The sequence below is a fragment of the Fundulus heteroclitus genome, chromosome 13, assembly GCF_011125445.2.
Source record: "Fundulus heteroclitus isolate FHET01 chromosome 13, MU-UCD_Fhet_4.1, whole genome shotgun sequence".
NCBI classification, from domain to species: domain Eukaryota; kingdom Metazoa; phylum Chordata; class Actinopteri; order Cyprinodontiformes; family Fundulidae; genus Fundulus; species Fundulus heteroclitus.
This window is the reverse complement of record NC_046373.1, coordinates 39,162,997-39,186,258: the sequence shown is the minus strand read 5'-3', so window position 1 is coordinate 39,186,258 and position 23,262 is coordinate 39,162,997. Positions and strand designations below refer to the sequence as shown.

Below are 23,262 nucleotides of genomic sequence, written 5' to 3'. Positions count from 1 at the left end.
AGATTAAAAAATAAGGGACAAAAACAATCCATACTGGAATTTATGTTTAATTTGTGTTAAGCAAAGTATTTCACAGCGTGCATACTTTAAATACAGTTAACTGACATCTCACTGTGAAAAGAGTCTTTTTCTGCACATTTCTTGTGAATAATTTAAAGTCAGAAGTGTGGCTGGGTCAGGATGTACGACAAAACTCAAATACTGCAGTGGCACAATGCGATGAAATGATAAAATGACAAACATTTGTGATTAATATCAGAATTAAAATGAATAATTTTTGTAGTACAACAAGTACCAACAATAATAACAATAATAGCCTCATGTAAAATCTACAGATTTTCTAGACTCTAGACTTCTGTGACCTAATGGGGAAACTCTTTTCCACAGACCAGCCTCTGGTTTCCTGCACCTTACAGTCCTGTGTCTGCGTCCTGAGGATGGTGGCATGAGGCATTCCTGCAGTGGATCAGTCCTATTTCTAATGAAATTACTAGTGCTGGAACAGAAAAGCCCGCATCACGTCTCTAACTTGCTCTTTCGTCTCGGACCAAATTTTCCTTTTAACAAACTTTCATTTTCCTTCCACAGACCTGAAGCCTCTCAGCCTCCAACACAAACCGTCTCCATCATTCCCAAAGAGCTTCTCAGTGGCGTTTCTCGCCGCTCGCCGTCATCTGCCTGGCGCTGTACACAGATACGGCCACGCCCAACGTAGCCATGGTGACGGCCACAGGCTCCATGATGCTGCTGTACGGCGCCACCTGAACCTCACCGGACATCTGCCTCTGCAGGGACGCACAGGCGGGAGAAAACACAGACACATAAAATATTCAGTGGGGAGGAGGAAATGTTCATTATGGATGTTTTCTCGGCAGCACTCTGAACTTTTTGTTTTTTTATAGAGATCGCTCCGCCGCTCTGAGACGAGCTCTGCAGCTCCAGGTGAAATATTCATGCGGAAACTTTCCATCCAGTCATCTTCAAGCTGACGCGTCCATCAAAGATTCATCCCTGCAGGGCTTAACTTGTTATCAGGGCATCAACCCTCCAGACCACTCAGGTCTTCTGGCTCCAGCCTGTTCTGCAGAACCAGAACCAGAACCAGAACCAGACATGGAGAAGCAGCATTTAGTTCCTATGCTCCACTGATCTAGAACAAACTCCCAGAAAACTGGAAAAGTGCTGAAAGAGTTCCTTTAAATCAAGATTAAAAACCCAGGAGTCGGTTGTGTGGGATTAAAAATAAGTGAAGCCGGCCTGACTCGCTGACTCAGCATTTCCAAACACAAGTTGTCCAGATGATTCGTCCACAAATAGAGACATTGATGCATTTAAAAAAGCTTTTTAGTGAGTAGATAGAAAAACGGGAGCCAAACATACATAGAAAGGAAAAAGGCGACAGATAAAAAAAACCACATTTGGCTCCACTGTGTGAGCTACACACCACAAAACTCCCATGATGCATCATCCTTAAAAGTGACACGTGTGGAGCAGAAGTCATGAAAATAATAACAAAATAACCACAATAGCTAAATATACAAATTACTAAAATTAATATGAATTACCAATAATATCTAATAATTTCAAGAAAAGTAAATGTAGCAAGAAAAACAAAACATCAAACATAATGCATACCAAGAAAATAACAAAATATTAATTCAGGCTCCTACAGGTTGATTAGTCATTTGTTTGTTTTAGTTGGTTGTTGGCTTTATGTTTGGTTGGGTAGTCAGGTTCTGGTCACCAGTTAGTTTGGTTAATTTAGTTGGTTGTCTGTTTAGTAACTTGGTTGGTTGTTAGTTTGGCTTAAAGTGGTCGTCAGGCAATCTGCAGGTTTCTAACCGACTCTCTCTCACCTGCAGGAGTCGGAAGTATCCCGGTGTCAGTCTTCCCAGCCGGAACATCATTCCTGTTGCTGGAGCTGGCGATGAGTTGAGGAGACAGAGGAGAGAGCAACAATGAGTCCCGCTGCAGTCTGGGCAACCTGAAAGTCCCCAACGAGGAAGAATTACATGAAATCTTTGCTTTTTATGAGGTCTGATCTTTTAACACCTTTAATCCAAAGGTGTCCCTCCACAGTAACTCAACACTCGCTGACAGAAGATTTCTAGTTCAGTATTTAGGTGATGCAATGAACATGTATTAAATAGTTTAAGAAAGGCAAAGCAAACCGCATCGGTCAGTCCCATTCAGCCACTATGAACGCATTCAATAATAATAATCATGATCATCATAATAATTAGAATAGTAATCAGCATCATAAACATCCTGCATATCCAGAAACATGTTTACAGGATTTGTCTCAGACGCCACTGTCTTTACATTTTCCGTTCCTGCAGCACCCGTAACTCAGTAATTAGGTAAAACAAAGAGTTCCTCACAGTTTTCAGGTCCTCTGGACGTGCAGACTGGGTCCAAAATGCAGAACCAGCGCCCAGTTTCACAGATGGCTGCACCGAGGACGCTCCTGCTGCTCCGTGATCCTTCGTCTGGCCTCGACACTCTGATGAAGCTTCATAAAAATGATCCGGCCGTCCAGGCAGCCAAAGGATGAGAGCAGCGAGAGAAGAGTGGCTCTGTGCAGCTTGTTGCACGCTTCAGGGAACATTTGTGTTAATGCACTGCAGAGACTTATGTAACGTGGAAACACAGAGTATGAAACGCTTTGAAAGTTTGGGGCAGAAAGCTGCAGGACAAAAAGAGCTAAAGGCTTTAATTTAATTACTTTAACCTGAAACTGGAAATGTTCAGATGTTGTTCCAGGGTTACGTAAGGCCGCTGCTTTCATTACATAAAGGAACAATATTAAAAATTCATAGTATGGTTCATACTGTAACTTATTGTTGAAAACAGAGAGAAAACCTGGGTCTAAAGGAAATACTTTGACGTAAAAAAGCTTTTTTTTTTAATTGCCTGGATATTAGAACGAGATTCAGATTCTCAGTTAATTGGTTTAAAAATAAAAAGGTTTGACTGCACAGAAAAAAGTGTCAGGTTGTACATTTTGTCTCAGATGCAACTGTTACATGTAAACAGACTTCTGTGTCATTTGTGATGTAAAAACATAGAGACTTACATCCTAAATGAAAGTATGTTTCTTTTAATTCTTTTTAATGCGGGGGGGCATTTTATTAGGACGGTGTTTTCATAAAGATCAGCAGGCAGACCTGATTAAAAGCTCCAGCCGGTGGTATTTATTTCACACACAAACAGCTGCTGATGTGATCTGCCTTGGTCGGCCGTAAAAAGATTCACATAAAATATGGATACCATTTATTTTCCTGCATGCTTGATGACGCACCTTTAAATGCGCACAGACTGCTTCAGCTCAGCAGCTTTATTTAAGGAGCAGATGTTCCTTTGAGTGCAGTCTAAAAGTTAGACAGACGTAAAAACTCGTGTTAAACACGCAGAAACGGTTCAGGGAAGTTTCTGCATGAGCGCCGGATGTAAGGCGCGACTACAAGGCAGTGACTGTGCCGACCAAGTGACCTCATGTCTGTATTTTCTCCTCGTCTCATGATCCCAGCAGAAACGGCTGCACACAGATAAAGGATGTGTTGTGCAAAATGTTGCTATGCTCTCAGTTTTAATCATTTAATGATCTGAAACACATGAAGGAAGATTAAAAGCTGTTGGAGTATAAAAGTCCTGCTGAGCTTCTGCAGCCGTCTTTTTATCCGCGTGGCTCAGACGGAGGTTCTGGCGAGTGTGACGTTGATCCCTGCAGGACCCGGATCGCCGGTGTTCTCCACGGCCAGGATGTGGCTGATGAAACGCTGAAACACACACGTAGCGTCAGAGGTTCTCAGAAACTGGACCTTCTTCACACATCAGTCCCCCCCCCCCACCCCCACCCCGACCCAGACTGACGCTGCTAGGCTGATTGTCGGATCCAACATGGCGGCTCATCGCATCAACAACAGGAAGCTGTGATAAAACACGTTTATTTTACAGACACAGATGTAAAAGTGCGTCTAAAATCTGTGCTACATGCAGCGGCTGCAGCTCGGAAACAAACACATTAAAACTGGTGTTTGCATGTGGAAATTTAAGCTTTAAAAGACGTTTATAAGAGGTTCTAAGAACAAAACAACAGCTTTCCTGGCCGTCGCCATATTGGAATCCTGACCTTTTTGAGTTTTGGTTTTATTTTGGAATCCCGACTTCTACTGAGGCGTCTTGATGTTGGGACCGGCCCACCAGCGTTTGTTTAAATAACAAACATCTTAAATCTCACTGAGCATGCCCAGTACGCTCTCAGCAGACAGCTGTGGGGAACAAATCCTACGGCCCCAAGCTCTGATCGACCAATCAGAACGCTAGAAATGCAGACGTTACGTTTACATTCTGCTGATAATGTGCGACCATCTGGGCAGATTTATTGGTAGAGCACATTTCAGTTCAAGTCAATGCAAAGCGCTTTATTTGATTAAAACATTTAAAAAAAAAAAAAAACAGAATAAAAGCGAGGAAAAGGAAAACAGTTGGAATGAAATGTAGGAAAATTTAAACAAATATTAATCTAGTGTTGGTGGTCCTTGCTGACTCTTTGAAGGATCGATTTGAATCTTTTCTGTTCAATAAACGAACAATATGAGTGATGCTTTATTTATAATATTATGTATAAAAATTAGATTACATTTAGCTTATATAACATAGATTTTCTAGTGTGTTGGTTTCCATTTATCTGTTTATCTGTTTCATTTAAACCCGTTTTAACACCCGTGTTCAGTGTTTGTCAGACCTTTGCAGGACGATCAGCAGGAGCCTCCTGCTTCAGTTCTGACTCCATATATTTCATCCTCCGAGCTTTTTCCTCCTGTAAGGAAAAACACAAGAGGAAGGCAGCAGTTAAATATTATTCACAGTAAAGGCCCGGTTTTAGGCTTGGCAGCAAGTGTTGCTGGTGTTCGTAGGTAAAAACCTTCAGGATGCTGTAATTTGAAGTCCTGGAAACAAATCTGTCCCAGGATTTGGCCGCGAGCTGCTGCTGTGTCCGCTGAGTCTTCATCTGATTTAAAAAAAAAAAAAATCTGAGCTTATTTCATGACAATAAGGAATTTAAACCAGTTTCACAGGACAGCAAAGACCATAAAGGCTGTTCTTTAGGTTTCTCTAACAACAACTAAACATCTGCAGCACCTCTGCGTAGACGAGCATCTCCTCCCTGATCTCCTCCTGCTGCTGCTCCTCCAGGATGCGGGCTTGTTCCTCCATCGTCCTCCTCGCCGTCTCCTCTGAGCTCTCGCAGATGGACCTCAGAGCTTCCTCGTCAGAGCTGATCGGCTTCACGCCGTCCAGAATCAGTTCGCTGCTGATCTCACGCCACACCTCGGCCACCTGCGGAGAAACCAGACGTACCATCAGCCCTTCAGTGGAAAACAAAGCTAAACCGCTCAGACACCAAAAGTTGATTCTGAGGGAAAAAAAGCTCTGAAATGCACTGATGGAAAAGCACCATGTTGGACTTTCTGACTTTAGAAAGTGAATCTGTTCCTCATTCATGGATCTGGAAGACGTGGATTTGCAGCCCGGCCTTTAAAATAAGCAGCTCTGAGGTCATTTCTGTACTTTTTGTATCTATGCAGAATAAAAGCCCAGATATTTCCTGCTCTGTTTGTTCAGGTTAATTATCTATAAAATGCTACATTTCAGGCTGCATCCATTCATTTTTCGGCCCATTCATCCACCATCATGGGTCTGCCGTCCCGGTTCTGGTTCCTAAATTCTCCAGCTCTCTCTCCTGGGGACAGACCCGGACTGCGGACCCGTGAGCGGAGCAGCGGTGCCTCGTTCCTCCTCAGCAGAAACACCTCGTGGTGGAGGGGTGATGATCCGGGTTGTTTGGCTCTGGTTCTCCATTATCTGGGTGGAAAATGCTGGAATGTTCCTGTGAAATATGAGGTCCGAAAGGCAGCAGCTGTTGCTCCAGAACCTCTGCTTGACTTTCTGGTGCCGCCGGATGTGATCCGAGAACCTGGCTGCAGGGACTGGATCAGATTTAAAGCTCCTTTTTCCTCACTGCTCCATTCCTTCCTTCCATGGGTCGGATGCATGAAGCTGGACAAAGGTTCTCCAGAATAATCCCAGCTGGTTCCACCAGCTGATGATGATGGTTCTGAGGGATCCGACACCACGGCTCCTCTGTGAGGAGCGAGGAATCCGTCTTTGGATGGATTTACTTTGAATCTGTTGAATTATTTTTCTCAGACTTGGCGTCAAACTGCAGATTTTTCTTTTTACCCTCACAGGTTTTTCAGTTTCAGTGTTTTCTGCGTTTCAATGTGTGGCTTTATTAATGATTTAGGATAAACTCAACATTTAATTCATTTCCTGCTTTGCAACCTTGTCAGAGAAAAGCTGTGAGAAGAAATGGTTCTGTTGGATTCTGCTTGGTTTTTATTTCAGACCTTCTAGTCAGTTTTCTGCTTTTTAACTCGTGTTTTAAAAGTGTTTTACCTTGAAGTCCAGGTATCTCCTGACGATGCTCAGAGTCACGTAGTCTCCTGCTGACAGACCAGGGAGCTCCTGGAAACCTGAAGGTTCAAAAACCCAAATGTGGAAACAGACCAGGTATCGGTTCCTCCTAATGACTTTGGCCAAAAATACTAAAAATAAATGAGCAATGGTTTGAAATACAGAAGTGATTTAATTTTTTGGAGCATTTTTGTTCAATCTAAGCAGAGCACCATAAGGAATATTCCTTTTTATCAAGTCATTTTTTTCATCTTTTGGTTTCAAACTTCTATATTATTTTTTTTTACACAATTTTCTCTGATAATTTGACCCTCCATTACAAAAACTTTATTTATTCCCTTTAAGTAAAATTTTTTCTCACCCAAAAATAACTGAATTGTTGTTCTTTAATTAAAAAAATCCCAACAAATTTCCTAAAGTGGATGTCACAAAAATAAACCAGTTTGCTTCTTGTTACTTTTTCTAAACTCATTTTGTCTCGCTGGACGAGGGGAAAATGGCTTCAGGGTTCTCCAGGTCGTTAAAATGTTTTTAATCGGCCGTAATTATCTGAATAATTCAACGTTTTCTCCGCGGCTCTCTGACCTAAGCTGCAGAGCAGGAGGTAAATCTTAGCTCGCAGGTTTTCTGAGGTTTCCAGCACGGCTGCAGACGGCGTGTTGGCAGCAAACGACAAACTGCTGCTTTCCTCCTGCAAACGGCTCAGCAGCGGCTTCTTTGGATCTTTAAGACAAAAGACCCACAACAGTCGGACTGTCAGAGTTTACAGTTAAAAACACTGTAATAAATCTGCAGTTGTTCTTGCTCTCTCTCAGGTCATTTCTTCCTGACCTGTGATCCCGCCGTGTCGGTTCCGGAGGACTCCCAGCTCCTCCTCCTCCTCCCTCCACAGCGGCAGCAGGACGCCGGCAGCCGACAGACCGCCGGCGTCTCTCCAGCCGAGGATCTGAGGCCGGGTCTCTGGGTTGCTGCAGAGATCCAGCAGCGTGGCGAGGATGATGCCGCGGACGCAGCTGGGAGTCGCTGCGAGTAAATCCAGCAACAGAGACGCTCCCTCTCTTGCTAGAAAGTGACCCTCCGTCACGCTGCAGCCCACGATGCAGGACCTGAGGGGAAACTTTCTGCATCAGTCAAGCAGGTTCAGGATTTTCTGGCGTTCAGAACTAGCTGGGAAGTTAAGACGGAGTCAGAAGCTCCCCACAGAGAACTGGTCGTGTTAGTTTGGCTCAGAGATCTTTCCATCCACTCACCTGAAGCTTTTAGTTATTTAGTCCAACAATCTTCTGCACAACAAACCTCTTCAGTGTCGCGTCAGAACTAGAACTCAGGCTTGAGTTTAACTTGAATTTAACCACTGACAGGCATGGTGGTGGCAGCATCATGCTGTGGGAGCGTCTCTGGTGCACGGCACAAAGTAGACGGAGAAACAAAGAAGGAGAACTACCTCCACTTTCCTCTACTTCACCTCAGATAAACAACTAGACGCTGCGGAACTTTGGACCCGGCCGGGTGGAACATCCCGGATCCAGGAGCATCTCTGGTTCCGTTCTGCTACGTTCTGCTGCGTTCTGCTGCGTTCTGCTACGTTCTGCTACGTTCTGCTGCGTTCTGCTGGGTTCTGCTGCGTTCTGCTACGTTCTGCTGCGTTCTGCTGCGTTCTGCTACGTTCTGCTGCGTTCTGCTACGTTCTGCTACGTTCTGCTGCGTTCTGCTGCGTTCTGCTACGTTCTGCTGCGTTCTGCTCCGTTCTGCTGCGTTCTTCTACGTTCTGCTGCGTTCTGCTACGTTCTGCTACGTTCTGCTGCGTTCTGCTGGGTTCTGCTGCGTTCTGCTACGTTCTGCTGCGTTCTGCTGCGTTCTGCTACGTTCTGCTACGTTCTGCTACGTTCTGCTGCGTTCTACTACGTTCTGCTACGTTCTGCTGCATTCTGCTACGTTCTGCTACGTTCTGCTGCGTTCTGCTACGTTCTGCTGCGTTCTGCTACGTTCTGCTACGTTCTGCTGCATTCTGCTACGTTCTGCTACGTTCTGCTGCGTTCTGCTGCGTTCTGCTACGTTCTGCTGCATTCTGCTGCGTTCTGCTGCGTTCTGCTACGTTCTGCTGCATTCTGCTACGTTCTGCTACGTTCTGCTGCGTTCTGCTGCGTTCTGCTACGTTCTGCTGCGTTCTGCTACGTTCTGCTACGTTCTGCTGCATTCTGCTACGTTCTGCTACGTTCTGCTGCGTTCTGCTGCGTTCTGCTACGTTCTGCTGCGTTCTACTACGTTCTGCTACGTTCTGCTACGTTCGGCTACGTTCTGCTACGTTCTGCTGCGTTCTGCTGCGTTCTGCTACATTCTGCTGCGTTCTGCTACCTTCTGCTGCGTTCTGCTGCGTTCTGCTACGTTCTGCTGCGTTCTGCTGCGTTCTGCTCCGCTCTGCTCCGTTCTGCTACGTTCTGCTGCGTTCTGCTGCGTTCTGCTACGTTCTGCTGCGTTCTGCTACGTTCTGCTGCGTTCTGCTACGTTCTGCTACCTTCTGCTGGGTTCTGCTGCGTTCTGCTACGTTCTGCTACGTTCTGCTGCGTTCTGCTGCGTTCTGCTGGGTTCTGCTGCGTTCTGTTGCGTTCTGCTACGTTCTACTACGTTCTGCTGCGTTCTGCTGCGTTCTGCTACGTTCTGCTGCGTTCTGCTACGTTCTGCTGCGTTCTGCTGCGTTCTGCTGCGTTCTGCTACGTTCTGCTACGTTCTGCTGCGTTCTGCTGCGTTCTGCTACGTTCTGCTGCGTTCTGCTCCGTTCTGCTGCGTTCTTCTACGTTCTGCTGCGTTCTGCTACGTTCTGCTACGTTCTGCTGCGTTCTGCTGGGTTCTGCTGCGTTCTGCTACGTTCTGCTGCGTTCTGCTGCGTTCTGCTACGTTCTGCTACGTTCTGCTACGTTCTGCTGCGTTCTACTACGTTCTGCTACGTTCTGCTGCATTCTGCTACGTTCTGCTACGTTCTGCTGCGTTCTGCTACGTTCTGCTGCGTTCTGCTACGTTCTGCTACGTTCTGCTGCATTCTGCTACGTTCTGCTACGTTCTGCTGCGTTCTGCTGCGTTCTGCTACGTTCTGCTGCATTCTGCTGCGTTCTGCTGCGTTCTGCTACGTTCTGCTGCATTCTGCTACGTTCTGCTACGTTCTGCTGCGTTCTGCTGCGTTCTGCTACGTTCTGCTGCGTTCTGCTACGTTCTGCTACGTTCTGCTGCATTCTGCTACGTTCTGCTACGTTCTGCTGCGTTCTGCTGCGTTCTGCTACGTTCTGCTGCGTTCTACTACGTTCTGCTACGTTCTGCTACGTTCGGCTACGTTCTGCTACGTTCTGCTGCGTTCTGCTGCGTTCTGCTACATTCTGCTGCGTTCTGCTACCTTCTGCTGCGTTCTGCTGCGTTCTGCTACGTTCTGCTGCGTTCTGCTGCGTTCTGCTCCGCTCTGCTCCGTTCTGCTACGTTCTGCTGCGTTCTGCTGCGTTCTGCTACGTTCTGCTGCGTTCTGCTACGTTCTGCTGCGTTCTGCTACGTTCTGCTACCTTCTGCTGGGTTCTGCTGCGTTCTGCTACGTTCTGCTACGTTCTGCTGCGTTCTGCTGCGTTCTGCTGGGTTCTGCTGCGTTCTGTTGCGTTCTGCTACGTTCTACTACGTTCTGCTGCGTTCTGCTGCGTTCTGCTACGTTCTGCTGCGTTCTGCTACGTTCTGCTGCGTTCTGCTGCGTTCTGCTGCGTTCTGCTACGTTCTGCTACGTTCTGCTGCGTTCTGCTGCGTTCTGCTACGTTCTGCTACGTTCTGCTGCGTTCTGCTACGTTCTGCTACCTTCTGCTGGGTTCTGCTGCGTTCTGCTACGTTCTGCTGCGTTCTGCTGCGTTCTGCTACGTTCTGCTGCGTTCTGCTGCGTTCTGCTGGGTTCTGCTGCGTTCTGCTACGTTCTGCTGCGTTCTGCTACGTTCTGCTGCGTTCTGCTACGTTCTGCTACGTTCTGCTGGGTTCTGCTGCGTTCTGCTACGTTCTGCTACGTTCTGCTACGTTCTGCTGCGTTCTGCTGCGTTCTGCTGCGTTCTGCTGCGTTCTGCTACGTTCTGCTGCGTTCTGCTGCGTTCTGCTACGTTCTGCTACGTTCTGCTGCGTTCTGCTACGTTCTGCTACGTTCTGCTGCGTTCTGCTACGTTCTGCTGCGTTCTGCTACGTTCTGCTACCTTCTGCTGGGTTCTGCTGCGTTCTGCTACGTTCTGCTGCGTTCTGCTGCGTTCTGCTACGTTCTGCTGCGTTCTGCTACGTTCTGCTACGTTCTGCTGCGTTCTGCTGGGTTCTGCTGCGTTCTGCTGCGTTCTGCTGCGTTCTGCTACGTTCTGCTGCGTTCTGCTACGTTCTGCTACGTTCTGCTACCTTCTGCTGGGTTCTGCTGCGTTCTGCTGCGTTCTGCTACGTTCTGCTGCGTTCTGCTACGTTCTGCTGTTCTGCTGCGTTCTGCTGCGTTCTGCTACGTTCTGCTGCGTTCTGCTACGTTCTGCTACCTTCTGCTGGGTTCTGCTGCGTTCTGCTACGTTCTGCTACGTTCTGCTGCGTTCTGCTACGTTCTGCTGCGTTCTGCTGCGTTCTGCTACGTTCTGCTACGTTCTGCTGCGTTCTGCTGCGTTCTGCTGCGTTCTGCTACGTTCTGCTGCGTTCTGCTACGTTCTGCTGCGTTCTGCTGCGTTCTGCTACGTTCTGCTGCGTTCTGCTGCGTTCTGCTGCGTTCTGCTGCGTTCTGCTACGTTCTGCTGCGTTCTGCTACGTTCTGCTACGTTCTGCTGCGTTCTGCTGCGTTCTGCTGCGTTCTGCTACGTTCTGCTGCGTTCTGCTACGTTCTGCTGCGTTCTGCTGCGTTGTGCTGCGTTCTGCTGCGTTCTGCTACGTTCTGCTGGGTTCTGCTACGTTCTGCTGCGTTCTGCTGCGTTCTGCTACGTTCTGCTGCGTTCTGCTACGTTCTGCTACCTTCTGCTACGTTCTGCTACGTTCTGCTGCGTTCTGCTACGTTCTGCTGCGTTCTGCTACGTTCTGCTACCTTCTGCTGGGTTCTGCTGCGTTCTGCTACGTTCTGCTGCGTTCTGCTACGTTCTGCTACGTTCTGCTGCGTTCTGCTGCGTTCTGCTGCGTTCTGCTACGTTCTGCTGCGTTCTGCTGGGTTCTGCTGCGTTCTGCTACGTTCTGCTGCGTTCTGCTGCGTTCTGCTGCGTTCTGCTACGTTCTGCTACGTTCTGCTACGTTCTGCTGCGTTCTGCTACCTTCTGCTGCGTTCTGCTGCGTTCTGCTACGTTCTGCTGCGTTCTGCTGCGTTCTGCTACGTTCTGCTACGTTCTGCTACGTTCTGCTACCTTCTGCTGCGTTCTGCTACGTTCTGCTACGTTCTGCTGCATTCTGCTACGTTCTGCTGCGTTCTGCTGCGTTCTGCTACGTTCTGCTACGTTCTGCTGCGTTCTGCTGCGCTTGCTACGTTCTGCTGCGTTCTGCTGCGTTCTGCTACGTTCTGCTACGTTCTGCTGCGTACGTTCTGCTACGTTCTGCTGCGTTCTACTACGTTCTGCTACGTTCTGCTACGTTCTGCTGCATTCTGCTACGTTCTGCTGCGTTCTGCTGCGTTCTGCTACGTTCTGCTACGTTCTGCTGCGTTCTACTACGTTCTGCTGCGTTCTGCTGGGTTCTGCTGCGTTCTGCTACGTTCTGCTACGTTGTGTTACGTTCTGCTACGTTCTCCTACGTTCTGCTGCGTTCTGCTGCGTTCTGCTACGTTATGCTACGTTATGCTACGTTCTGCTACGTTCTGCTACGTTCTGCTGCGTTCTGCTACGTTCTGCTGCGTTCTACTACGTTCTGCTGCGTTCTGCTACGTTCTGCTACGTTCTGCTACGTTCTGCTGCGTTCTGCTACGTTCTGCTACGTTCTTCTACGTTCTGCTACGTTCTGCTGCGTTCTGCTACGTTCTGCTGCGTTCTGCTGCGTTCTGCTACGTTCTGCTACGTTCTGCTACGTTCTGCTACGTTCTGCTGCGTTCTGCTACGTTCTGCTGCGTTCTGCTACGTTCTGCTACGTTCTGCTACGTTCTGCTACGTTCTGCTGCGTTCTGCTACGTTCTGCTACGTTCTGCTACGTTCTTCTACGTTCTGCTACGTTCTGCTACGTTCTTCTACGTTCTGCTACGTTCTTCTACGTTCTGCTACGTTCTGCTGCGTTCTGCTGCGTTCTGCACGGTTACAGTTTAGTTGAACTGACCACACACAGTCGACGGTGGAGATCACGAGCTTGTTGTGTCCCAGGCCGCTGTAGAACTTCTCAGAACCGTTCTTCAGGAAATGGACCACCATCTCTACTCCCTCTGGACCAAACAGCTCCTGCAACACAACGGAACATCCTGGTTCACACAAATGAAGCTTTAGGCCGTCCGTACCTCCGTCAGGATGTCATTTCATCACCTTCTGGAAAATATTATTGACGTCTGTAACTCTGATCATATCTTGTCCAGATGGACCTGCATAACGTTCCCGTGTGAAGAAGCTCTCATGCTCACAGGGAGGAGCTGCGTCAGATAGGAACTCATATTCCTCAGCTGAAGTCTACGTGTTATTTCTTCCTACGTTAACCCAGAATGTGTCACGGTTTAGTGCGCCCCTTTCCTCTCGCTCTGGTTCCTGACTGGAGGACAGAGATGTTTAATCAGCGGTTTGCTTCTCTCCTTCATAACTATTAATATCCACCAGAACTTCCAACCCATAAACTCATAATTTAGTACCAATGTACGTAAATGTTGGCTGTGGATCACGTCTGGTTCCTGAGAACCAGCCTTTCTCTGGACCTGAGCCGGTTCCTCACAACCAGAACCTGTTCTGATGAAGGTCCAGCAGAGACTGGACCTCCTGCAGCAGCTCCAGAAGTCCAACCTTCCCCAGGAGCTGCTGGTCGTCTTCATCCAGTCTGGTCTGTGTTCCTCCATCACTGGGTGGTTTGGATCATCCACAGAACAGAACCGGTCCAGAATGTAATGATAATCAGGTCTGCAGAGAGGATCATCAGGAACGTCCCTCCATCCAGAACCTGGACAGGTCAAAGGTCAGGAGAAGATCCGCTAACATCTCTGCAGACCCCACAAATCCTGGACACGACCTGTTTGGACTTTCACCTCCAGGTGGCGCCACAGAGCTCTGTTAGCAGAACCCAGGTGCCTCAGATCAGCATCTTGGTGTCTGGTTCACCAGTGATGGGGCTGGAGACGGACAGACGGACCAGAGCTGCAGCGATGCCGGCGCTGATCCATCTGTCCTGAAGAACGAGCTAAGATAAAAATAAATGCTTTGGGTTTACCGCTCCGTCTACGTCCAGAACCTCAGCTATGAGGTCTGGGTCAGGACTGAAAGAACCAGATCCTGCATATAAATGGCTGAAAGGAGCTTCCTTACAATTATTTAAAATCTAAAGATACATTTTTTTTAAATTTGTACATTTTTGTTTTTTCCCCACCTTTTTATTTTTGCCATTTTTGTATTTGGATTATTTATTGTTATTTCAGCATTTAACTTTTTGTTCTCTGTCATTTTTCTCTTCATAGAAGGTACACCTGGTCTGGTGTTCTGTTAGCTGTGACATCATCAGGGGAGGCAGATCATCCTCTATTACCATCTAACATAGAAAGTACTCCTGGGTCAATGTGAGCTTCTGAGCTTTCTGTGTCTCTGCTCTGTCTTCTCTAAGCCCCAGTGGGTGGAGGCAGATGAGCGTTCACACTGAGCCTGGTTCTGGTTCTGCTGGAGGTTCTCCTCCCTGTTAAAGGGGAGTTTTCCTCTCCACTGTCGCTTCATGCATGCTCAGTATGAGGGATTGCTGCAAAGCCATCAACAATGCAGACGACTGTCCACTGTGGCTCTACGCTCTTTCAGGAGGAGTGAATGCTGCTTGGAGAGACTTGATGCAACCTGCTGGGTTTCCTTAGAGAGGAAACTTTCTCACCAACCTGGAGGATCTGATGGAGTCTGACTTTGGAAAGAACCTTGAGATGAATTGGAGCTATATAAATAAAATTGAATTGAATAAATTGTTTATTTAATATTATTTTATTTATTTTTAAATTTGAACTTTTTTATATTTAATTCATCTGTATATTTGTTTCCTTTTAAATATTAAACTTTAATGAACCAGCCTTTAGCTCGTATGAACGGCATCCTTACCTTCTTGTGTAGGTCGGTCTCACACAGCGCTGACAGGATGAGCTGGATGCTCGTCATCACCTCCATGGCCACCTCGTCACAACTCGCCTCCATCAGGACCAAAACCCCTGAGAGGGAGACACAGCCGTGACTCCACGGCACCGTTTCCGGCGAACGCTTTCCTGCGGCTGACGCAGGAATTACCCAGCAGCTGGTGGATGGCTCCCTGGTCACAGAGGTCCTGGTTTACGGCCGATTCTCCCAGAGCCGTCACAGAACGCAGCACCCGGATGCAACGCTGCGTCTGCGCCGTCCTGCTGCCTCTGACTCTGGCATCTGAAATCAAAACCAGTCGCTGCTGTAGAACCGGAGGAAACGTTCAACCGCAGCTAAGCAGAGTTAAAATTAGGGCTGGACGATAATTCAATAACAATAAATATCAATCGATAGACTGATGGTAAAAAAAAAGGATCAATAAAAAGTTCAATAGAATAAAATTTTTTTTTTTCCTTTTGCAATCTAGCCTATCATGTAGGTTAATACATAGACATAATATAAGAGTAGACGCGTCGTTGGGCGGGTTCTGCCTATGCTGCGATGCGTCAGAGCGTCCGCCATCTTAAATGTGGCAAATCTGCAGTTACTCAGTCACTTAAACAGTATCAGAGGGACTTTAATCTCTGAATATACTTTGTATTCGTAGTATTTTTTTTTGTAATATTACAAGTTTATTTTCGTATCTCTTTAGCTTCATTCTCCTGAATTTATTCTCCTAAAGAATAAAAATATTTAAAATAATCTAACCTGGCCCTATTACTCCAGGAGTGAAATAATTCTGCAAACTGTGATTATTCTGGAAGTATTCCCCCTTAATTCTCATAATATGATGTTATTATCATAACATTATCACTTTTGTGTTTGTTTGTTTATTTTTACTTTATTGACCTAGGACTTTTTTTTCTCATATTATTAATTTTACCTCTTTAATACTCCCCCAAAAAGTCTGTTCCTAAAGGTTCACATGTGACACGGTTTTATGAAATAATGAAGACCACAATGTTTAGATTTAACAAATTGATCCTTATATTCATAACACACACACACACACATATATATATATATATATATATATATATGTATATGTGTGTGTGTGTGTATTTATTGCAGCACAGGAATGAGGCATCTTCTCTGATCCACGTTCACAATAACAGAACTCAACTTTTTTCTGCCACATACAATATGGCGGTGACGTTGACGTGCGAACCTGCGCCCTATGACGCGTCTACGTATATATGTCTGTGGGTTAATATTACATCATTGCATCCTCTCAACCAATCACAACGCAGACCCAGGAACCAAGCTCTGCCCCCTTCAAAGAGTTCAGAGAGCACATGTTCTTTTTTATTTTTTCTAAAAACTTGCAGTTTTGGTAAAAAGTTGGTTGAATAAAGGGTTGAGTTTGAATTAGTGTTTGTGTCTTTATCTAAAAATAGGTTGCTAAGCAATAGCATAAAATTGCCAGGGCTGCACTTAGAATATATGTTTTTAATTTGTTGATATTGATATGCTATTTTATCGATATGCTTTATTTCTATATGGTCCAGCCCTAGTTAAAATAATGCGCTTGCCTGCAGGGAGGCGAAGTCTCTAAAGGTTTTATAGTTTAGGGCCTGGAGGTGACCTGTGTGGATGCACCAGTCCAGCAGCAGCAGCAGGTACGTGTTCCCCTGACAGGACATGTAGTCGTGCAGCATGACAGGAGCGATGCCGGCCAGGGCGTCCAGCGCCTGCAGCTGCAGCTCCTCCTGCTGGGGGGGGAGGCAGCCAGGTGAGCCCGGCAGGTGCTCAGGTGAGGCAACAAGCGGACTCACCAGCTGCAGCAGGTGGACCATGACCAGCTCCTCCCTGAAGAGCTAAAGGAACGGAGGACAATCAGACTCATGGGTGAAAAGAGAGAGAGAGAGACAGAGAGAGAGAGAGAGAGAGAGAGAGAGAGAGACAGAGAGAGACAGAGAGACAGAGAGAGAGAGAGACAGAGAGAGATAAAGAGAGAGAGACAGAGAGAGAGAGAGAGAGAGAGAGAGAGAGAGAGAGAGAGACGGACCTGCAGAGCTGCAACGTTTCTGCACATCACAACCAGCAGGTTCAGCAGCAGCTTCCTGGTCTTCAGCTCTTCGCTGCTGTGGAAGAGTTTCTGGGCTGAAGAGCCGGTCGCTTAAAACAAAGAGAGATTTCCTGTTAAAACGCCGTTGGGTTGTTTTTCCATCAGTGAGGAAAGTGGCTCACCTTCTGGAAATGTGATGAAGCCCAGCAGCTGTTTGGCAAACAGGCTCTCCTGGAAAATGAAGAGATAATTAGAGAAGAACCGCGGAGGAACATCTCCTACATCTCACTGAACATTTATCTGAACGCGTCGGACTCACAACGAGCGGACAGGCTGGATTTTCCGCCATGAGAGTGGTGACCACCAGCAGATGGTTCCTGAGCTGGAGGTCAGAGGCGTGGGACGTGGCCTCGGGCTCGAAGGGGAAGGCTTCCCTCAGGGATCTGACAAACAGGCCGACAGTCAGACGCTTCCACAGGACGGACGCCTGAGAGAACCTGCCACAGCGACACCTACGCCGCACACTCCATGCTGCTGAGCTGAGCCAAGGCCTCCTGCCTGCCGCCGCTCTGCAGCAGGTTCCAGAGGATCTGTGAGGAGCAGAGGAGAGCCCGGCCGCACCGCTCCGCTTCGTTCATGTGCAGGCAGACCGTCTCGGCTCCTCCGGCCTCCAGGATGGACGCGCAGTTCAGGTCTGTTCAGCAAAACGGTGGGGAAGGTTAGAGAGCCACCGATCCGGTGGAGTTACTCAGCTCTTCCTCACCAGAGCAGCCGGACAGGAGCTGGAGGGTTTGCAGGAGCTGCAGCCTGGTGGAGGCCCGGTTCTGGAGAGCAGCCATGGACAGAAGCAGCGTCCTGGGAAGGTCGCTGCGCTCCAGCAGCTGGAGGCGGTAAACTGGAGATGTCGGCTGGAGATCTGAGGAGAAAACGGAGATGGAGGAACGCAGAAACGTTTACCTGTCTGGGCTGGACGTCAACAGAACCACAACGCCAGAAACTAACAGGCTTGTTAGGAAATGCAGATAAAATCTAATATTCAACGTTTTTTGTGATGGGAAAACAAAATTTCCTTTAGCAATGTGTCAAAGTAGCACAGAAACGTTTGATAAAAAGTAAAAATGTGGATTTTATTTGTTAAAGTTTGGCTGAATGTGCACGTCTAGAACAAAAGTTAATTTTCCGTTCAGTCTTTTATTTGTATTTGTTCACAACTAAAATCTCACAGGGCATTCGGCGAGAATAAAGTCAACACCTGAGAGGTCTGAGGCAGAGAAACATGAGATTTACGTCGCCAGCTTCTCTTCTGGCCTGGAGACATGATGCATGATCTCAGCCTGGGAGAAATTGATTTATTATAATTAAGGATTTTATTTACGGCAGAAATTAACCTCTCCTTTCTGCTCCTCCTTTTCATACGTTTTTACTGCTCAGTCGTCATGAGATCCGGCTGTAACACCAACTGGGACTTAAATATAAAACATCCGCCTGAGGTTAAAGTCAGTCTGCTGAAGTTAAACCAGATTAAAGCAGCCGAGACTTTAGCGTCAGTTTCATTTTGGACGTGAAGCGACTTTCTGCCTCAGATCAGTGCGAGCTGTGGAAAACCTCGAGTTAGTGATATAACATAGTTGTTCTGTAAAAACAGGAGCAGCAATGTGGCTTCGTTATTCACGGCGTCACGTTGAGAAGGTCTGTGATAGAAACCGGGGAGAGGAGAGGAAGAAGATGTTGTGCAGACACCTTCAGGCAGGTCCGTCGGAGCGTCGGAGCTGAAAAACGACTTCACGGTTTGAAGAAGACGCTCCTGGACTTCAGCGTGAGGAACTCTCATCAGACGACCTGCAGACAGACACAGCTGAGCCTGCTGCTGCGATTATGAGGGCAGGACTGGCTGCACCAGATCTCCTCTGAGCTCCACAGGGTCATAATTATACATACTGGCTCAAATGTATACATACACCCACAATAATAACTGGTTCAGGGTCTTTCAGCAGGTTGCATGTTGACTAAAAGCTTTTAGCAGCCAGTTTCTGGCATCATTCTGGCTGATATTGGACCGCTCTGCCTGGCAGAATTGGTAGAAGTTATTTAAACCAGTGAGTTTCCTGACAGAGATCCAGTTTTAAAACTCTTTCAGAACACATATGAGCTCTGAAGTCGAATGGTAGCCTGTGTTATACATTTCTAGACCCGGGGACCAACGTCCTGTTAGAAAATCCATTTTTCTTTTAAACCATCTGACCCAAACTGTTCCCCAAAGATGAAGGGAGACTCATATTAATAATAAATCTTCTTCAAACTCTAGGGTCACCTGTGGAGTACCACAGGGTTCAGTCCTTGGACCAATTCTATTTACTATATATATGCTTCCCATCGGCAAAATGATCAGACAGCATGGGATTAATTTCCACTGTTATGCTGATGATACTCAGCTATATTTATCCATAAATCCTGATGAATCCAATCAGTTACTTCGACTGCAGTCATGTATTGATGACATCAAAAGCTGGATGACTTTAAATTTCCTGCACTTAAATTCTGACAAGACAGAAGTTGTAATCTTTGGGCCAGAGTCCTCAAAAAATAAACTTCTTAATCAATCACTTAATCTGGATGGCATTAACTTGGCCTCTGGTAATAAAGTAAAAAATCTTGGTGTTATTTATATTAACAGCATTTAATTCAATGCATTTAACGTATCACAGAAACCAAAAATGTGCCAAACGTCTGATTTTAGGGATGAAGGCGCTTCTAAAATCCTGTTGGCCAAATTTGTCTCACTTGCTCTTCGTCGCTGTGAACAGTAACGGCTGTAATAACGTCCCCTGGGTGTTGGAAGGTATATTGAAAAGCCAGAATATCGATATTAAATCGTTTTTAAAAACATCGATATTAACCTTTGTATCGATTTTAATGCACAGGCCTAGTATAAGTATTTAGGAACCATGTTAGACTCCAACCTCAGCTTTGATAAAAACAGAGTCAGTCACTAAGAGGGGACAACAAAGATCCCACTTGATGCAGAAGCTTTTAATGTATCTCAGAGGATCATTTTTATTATTCATTTATTGAATTTTCTTTTGCACTGCCTGACCAATGCAGCCAATAATCACTGCGTGGGCGATTATGTTTCAGCTGGCAACAAGTTATCTAACCCCAGCTGGTGCAATGATTTGCTTCTTATTTGTTAAACAAGCATGTGGAATTATTTTATTCCTTCTGCCATCCGGCTTTTAAATAGTGCTGACAGCGATAACTAGACCTGCGCCAGGCATCGCAAACCTCTATATTTATTCATTATTTACTTTGTATTATTTTCTTATTTTATCTTCTCAAACATTGGTCCCTGCTTAGTCCATGGATTGTGATATTTGTATTTGCTTATTTGACATTGCAAAGAAGCAATGACAGTAGACAGTTTTCATTGCAACTATCTACTGTTAAATCACTGCTGCACTTTATCCGGAAAATCAATTGGAATTTATCCTGTAAATTACTACAATTTATTACTGCATTTTAATTCTGTAATGTAAATTCACAGCAACGTATCCTGTAGAGTTACTGCAATTTTTCTGAGCTGTATGAAAACAAAATTTCGTTCTGTATGCACTCTATGCATACAAAATGACAATAAAGAAAGTCTAAGTCTAAGTTGTCCTGGTACCTAAACGCAATATGATGATGTCACAAAGTGTTTCTGAACGTTTGATTGATTGATTGATTGATTGATTGATTTATTGATTGATTGATTGATTGGTTGATTGATTGATTGATTGATTGATTGATTGATTGATTGATTGATTGATTGATTGATTGATTGTCTTCTGTTTAACTGGGAGGCTAAAACTGAGTTGCCCTATTGGGGATAAATAAAGTTTTTGAATTTGAATATTGCTTCCAGTCATGGCAGACATGTTGGTGAAATTAAAAGATTACCATCTTAACTGGATTATATTCCAGTGTGGAACTAGTTAAAGCTGCAGAAAAGCCTGTTTTCTATCTTCTTAATCATTTTCAAACTCTGAAAACGGAGGAATTACAGCAGATTTCTCTCTCAAAGAGCCAAAGAAACACAAAAGCGTAACTCTTTGGAGCAGACTGCAGCACGTACCCATGTTAGAGAGGAAGTCCACGACGTCCTGAGCGTAGATCAGCTCGTCAGACGCTCTCTCCTTCAGGAAGGGAAACCTGAGACCCAAACAGAGAGACGCTGCTCACGCAGAAACCGCCTGACATCTAAATCTCTGAGTTTCTTACCTGCAGATTTCCAGAGCGCCACACAGAACCGAAGCATATCTGGGCCGGTCGCTCGCTTTCTCAGCACAGATGTTGAGTATGTGGGATAAATCTGCAAGCTGCCGCAAAAGCTTAACGGGCATTAAGAAGCATTAACGTCCAGATCCAATTTTATAGAAAAAGTGGAGTTTCATAAAGACAGAAAAACAGTAAAAACAGTGTATAATACGGATGAAAATTAAACTTTCGTATTGAAAGACAAAAGCGTGACTCTCTGCAGGAAACACCTGATAGAATTTCATCTCCAGACAAAGAGTCGAGGAACGAGGATACGAAGCCCGCCTGGTTCCTCCTGAGCAGCTTCTTCAGGACCAACAGGTGTCTCTCCGTCAGGTTGGTCTTCAGGGAGGAAACAGATGAACAGATGCAGCAAACGCAACTTCTAAATGAGGAACGCTGGGCTTACCGTCAGAGGATCCTCGAGAAGACGAATCACCTTGATGAGGTCAAGACGTTTAGGACTGACCTGTAAAAATATCATGAGGGGAAAATTTTAACTCAAATAGCTCCTTGGTTCAAAACTAACAAAGAGCAGATCCTCCATGCTGGACGGTTTCCTCTGATGATCAGAGATCTTCACGTCTGACCACAGGTTCTCCCTGGACTGAGGTCCGGGCTTTGACTAGGCCGTTCCAACACATCTAAACCCCTCCAGCGCTGCTTCAGGTGCAAACTCAAACCCTGCCTTCTGGTTTTTAACCCTCAGTGATGTCTTCTTTCTGGCCTCTCCTCCATGAAGCCCGGCTCTATGGAGCGTACGGCTGGTTCTGGTCCTCTGGACAGAACCTCCAGGCTCTGCTGTGGACCTCTGCAGCTCCTTCAGGGTGCCGATTAAGGCCCTCCTGGCCTGGTGTTTTTGTATCTTTTAATTATGACATCTTTTCTCATAATTATGATATCTTTTCACGAAATTATGACATATTTTTTCACAATTATGACTGCTTATCTCCTAATTACGAGATCCTGATCTCGTAATTAAGAGATAAGATGTCTGATTTATTTTTTCTTCGGTGAATGCAATACGCTTCCGTCGTTTTTTGATTAAAAGACAAAATCTGTCATATTTTATAAGAGTCAACTGACTCAAAACTGGATTAAGAAAATTTCAAAACTTAAAACAATTCAAATCATTATAAAACAATATGGTCAATACAACATGTGATAATTGTTCATTTATTACTAGTACTATTTGTGTTTGGCAGTAAAAATGTTGTCATTGTTTATCACTATTTCACATTTATTTTATAAAATGTATCTCCTAAATGTCTTCTCAAACTCTGTAATTACTACTATAGTCTTAATAACTGATGATTTATTTTTATTTCTTTATCATTTTGGGGGTTATTTCTATAATTTGTTAACTTTAGGATACCACAGGGTAGCCAGACCCCTTCATGGTGGCAGGCGAAATGAAAACCCATTACCTCGTCATGTAAGTGCTTCATCTTATGAGTTGCGGTCAGATTTTTCGCAGGAATCTCCGGGTTCGTCTGATGGACAATTTTTCCTGAATCCATCGCGTCCCGCTTGTAAAACAGTCCTTTACCCGAAACTTTGCTAAAAAAAACTTCTTTAATTTGCCTTTAAACCGCCGTCTCTGGATGCTATGACGCGATTTTCTAACTGGAACAAACCATTAACGGTAAAACTGGTTGTTTCTGACAGTACAAAGTGTTTTATACTCCGGTAAAAAATATATATCCTAATTCTGGTTTTGGTCCCTGAAGGCGCAGAGTGCCGGTTGCTATGGTTACTCTGTTAACAACGCGACGGAAAGCGACACAGCGGATGGTGCGTTCAGGTTCTCCTCAAATGTCGAAATTTCTGCATTCAGGTTTGGGGGAAATCATCTGGAAACATTATGAAGGCAAAATTCAGACCTGCAAACCCAGAAATTCATCAATAACTTAGAAATCCTATATGTCTGCAGGATCTATAAACTAAAGTGATGATTCATTTTCACTTCTAGCTGTTTGTGAGTTATTAAATCGGTTTATTATACAGATTTGTGAAAAAAATATACATAGGAAAGTCTCTTGATTGCTAATATGCATATAGTCTTTTGAAATAAGTTGTTAATGGGTTGTGCTGTAAATCAGTTTTAGCTTTTTATTGCTCTCAGATTGTATAATACGATTTCCGAGGCCACTCCATCAAAACAAGGCCGAACCACACCGCCCACTTCCTGTCTCAAACCGG

General features: G+C 45.6%; 1 protein-coding gene and 1 long non-coding RNA gene across 2 annotated transcripts; both read right to left on the bottom strand.

Annotated features, from left to right (window-relative positions):
• Positions 1-31: 31 nt before the first annotated feature.
• On the bottom strand, positions 32-2,621 carry LOC118565377. The gene is made up of 3 exons (XR_004932365.1): positions 2,382-2,621; positions 1,857-1,984; positions 32-785 (listed from the first exon to the last, which is right to left on the bottom strand). It is a non-coding gene; the product is annotated as an uncharacterized LOC118565377 (long non-coding RNA).
• A 949-nt stretch (positions 2,622-3,570) lies between these two features.
• Positions 3,571-23,243, bottom strand: LOC105923829 (cilia- and flagella-associated protein 69). Its single transcript, XM_012859771.3, has 22 exons — positions 22,488-23,243; positions 21,470-21,529; positions 21,337-21,402; positions 21,025-21,134; positions 20,879-20,955; positions 18,508-18,606; positions 17,531-17,683; positions 17,284-17,461; positions 17,087-17,210; positions 16,950-16,998; positions 16,768-16,877; positions 16,345-16,576; positions 14,868-14,999; positions 14,685-14,791; positions 12,739-12,857; positions 7,312-7,586; positions 7,066-7,203; positions 6,463-6,539; positions 5,146-5,343; positions 4,928-5,014; positions 4,748-4,822; positions 3,571-3,779 (listed from the first exon to the last, which is right to left on the bottom strand). Exons 1-22 carry the CDS (start codon positions 22,578-22,580, stop codon positions 3,690-3,692), a joined length of 2,649 nt encoding a protein of 882 aa, XP_012715225.2. The 5' UTR covers positions 22,581-23,243; the 3' UTR covers positions 3,571-3,689.
• Between the last annotated feature and the right edge of the window lie 19 nt (positions 23,244-23,262).

What these genes read in the sequence shown, in the direction of transcription:
- LOC105923829 (XM_012859771.3), bottom strand. Translation starts at nt 22,580, where the DNA reads ATGGATTCAGGAAAAATTGTCCATCAGACGAACCCGGAGATTCCTGCG. An exon ending in GGACTTCCTCTCTAACATGG is followed by an intron (nt 18,607 to 20,878) that starts GTACGTGCTGCA and finishes GTCTGTCTGCAG; the next exon opens with GTCGTCTGATGAGAGTTCCT. An exon ending in CCGACACGGCGGGATCACAG is followed by an intron (nt 7,204 to 7,311) that starts GTCAGGAAGAAA and finishes TTTGTCTTAAAG; the next exon opens with ATCCAAAGAAGCCGCTGCTG.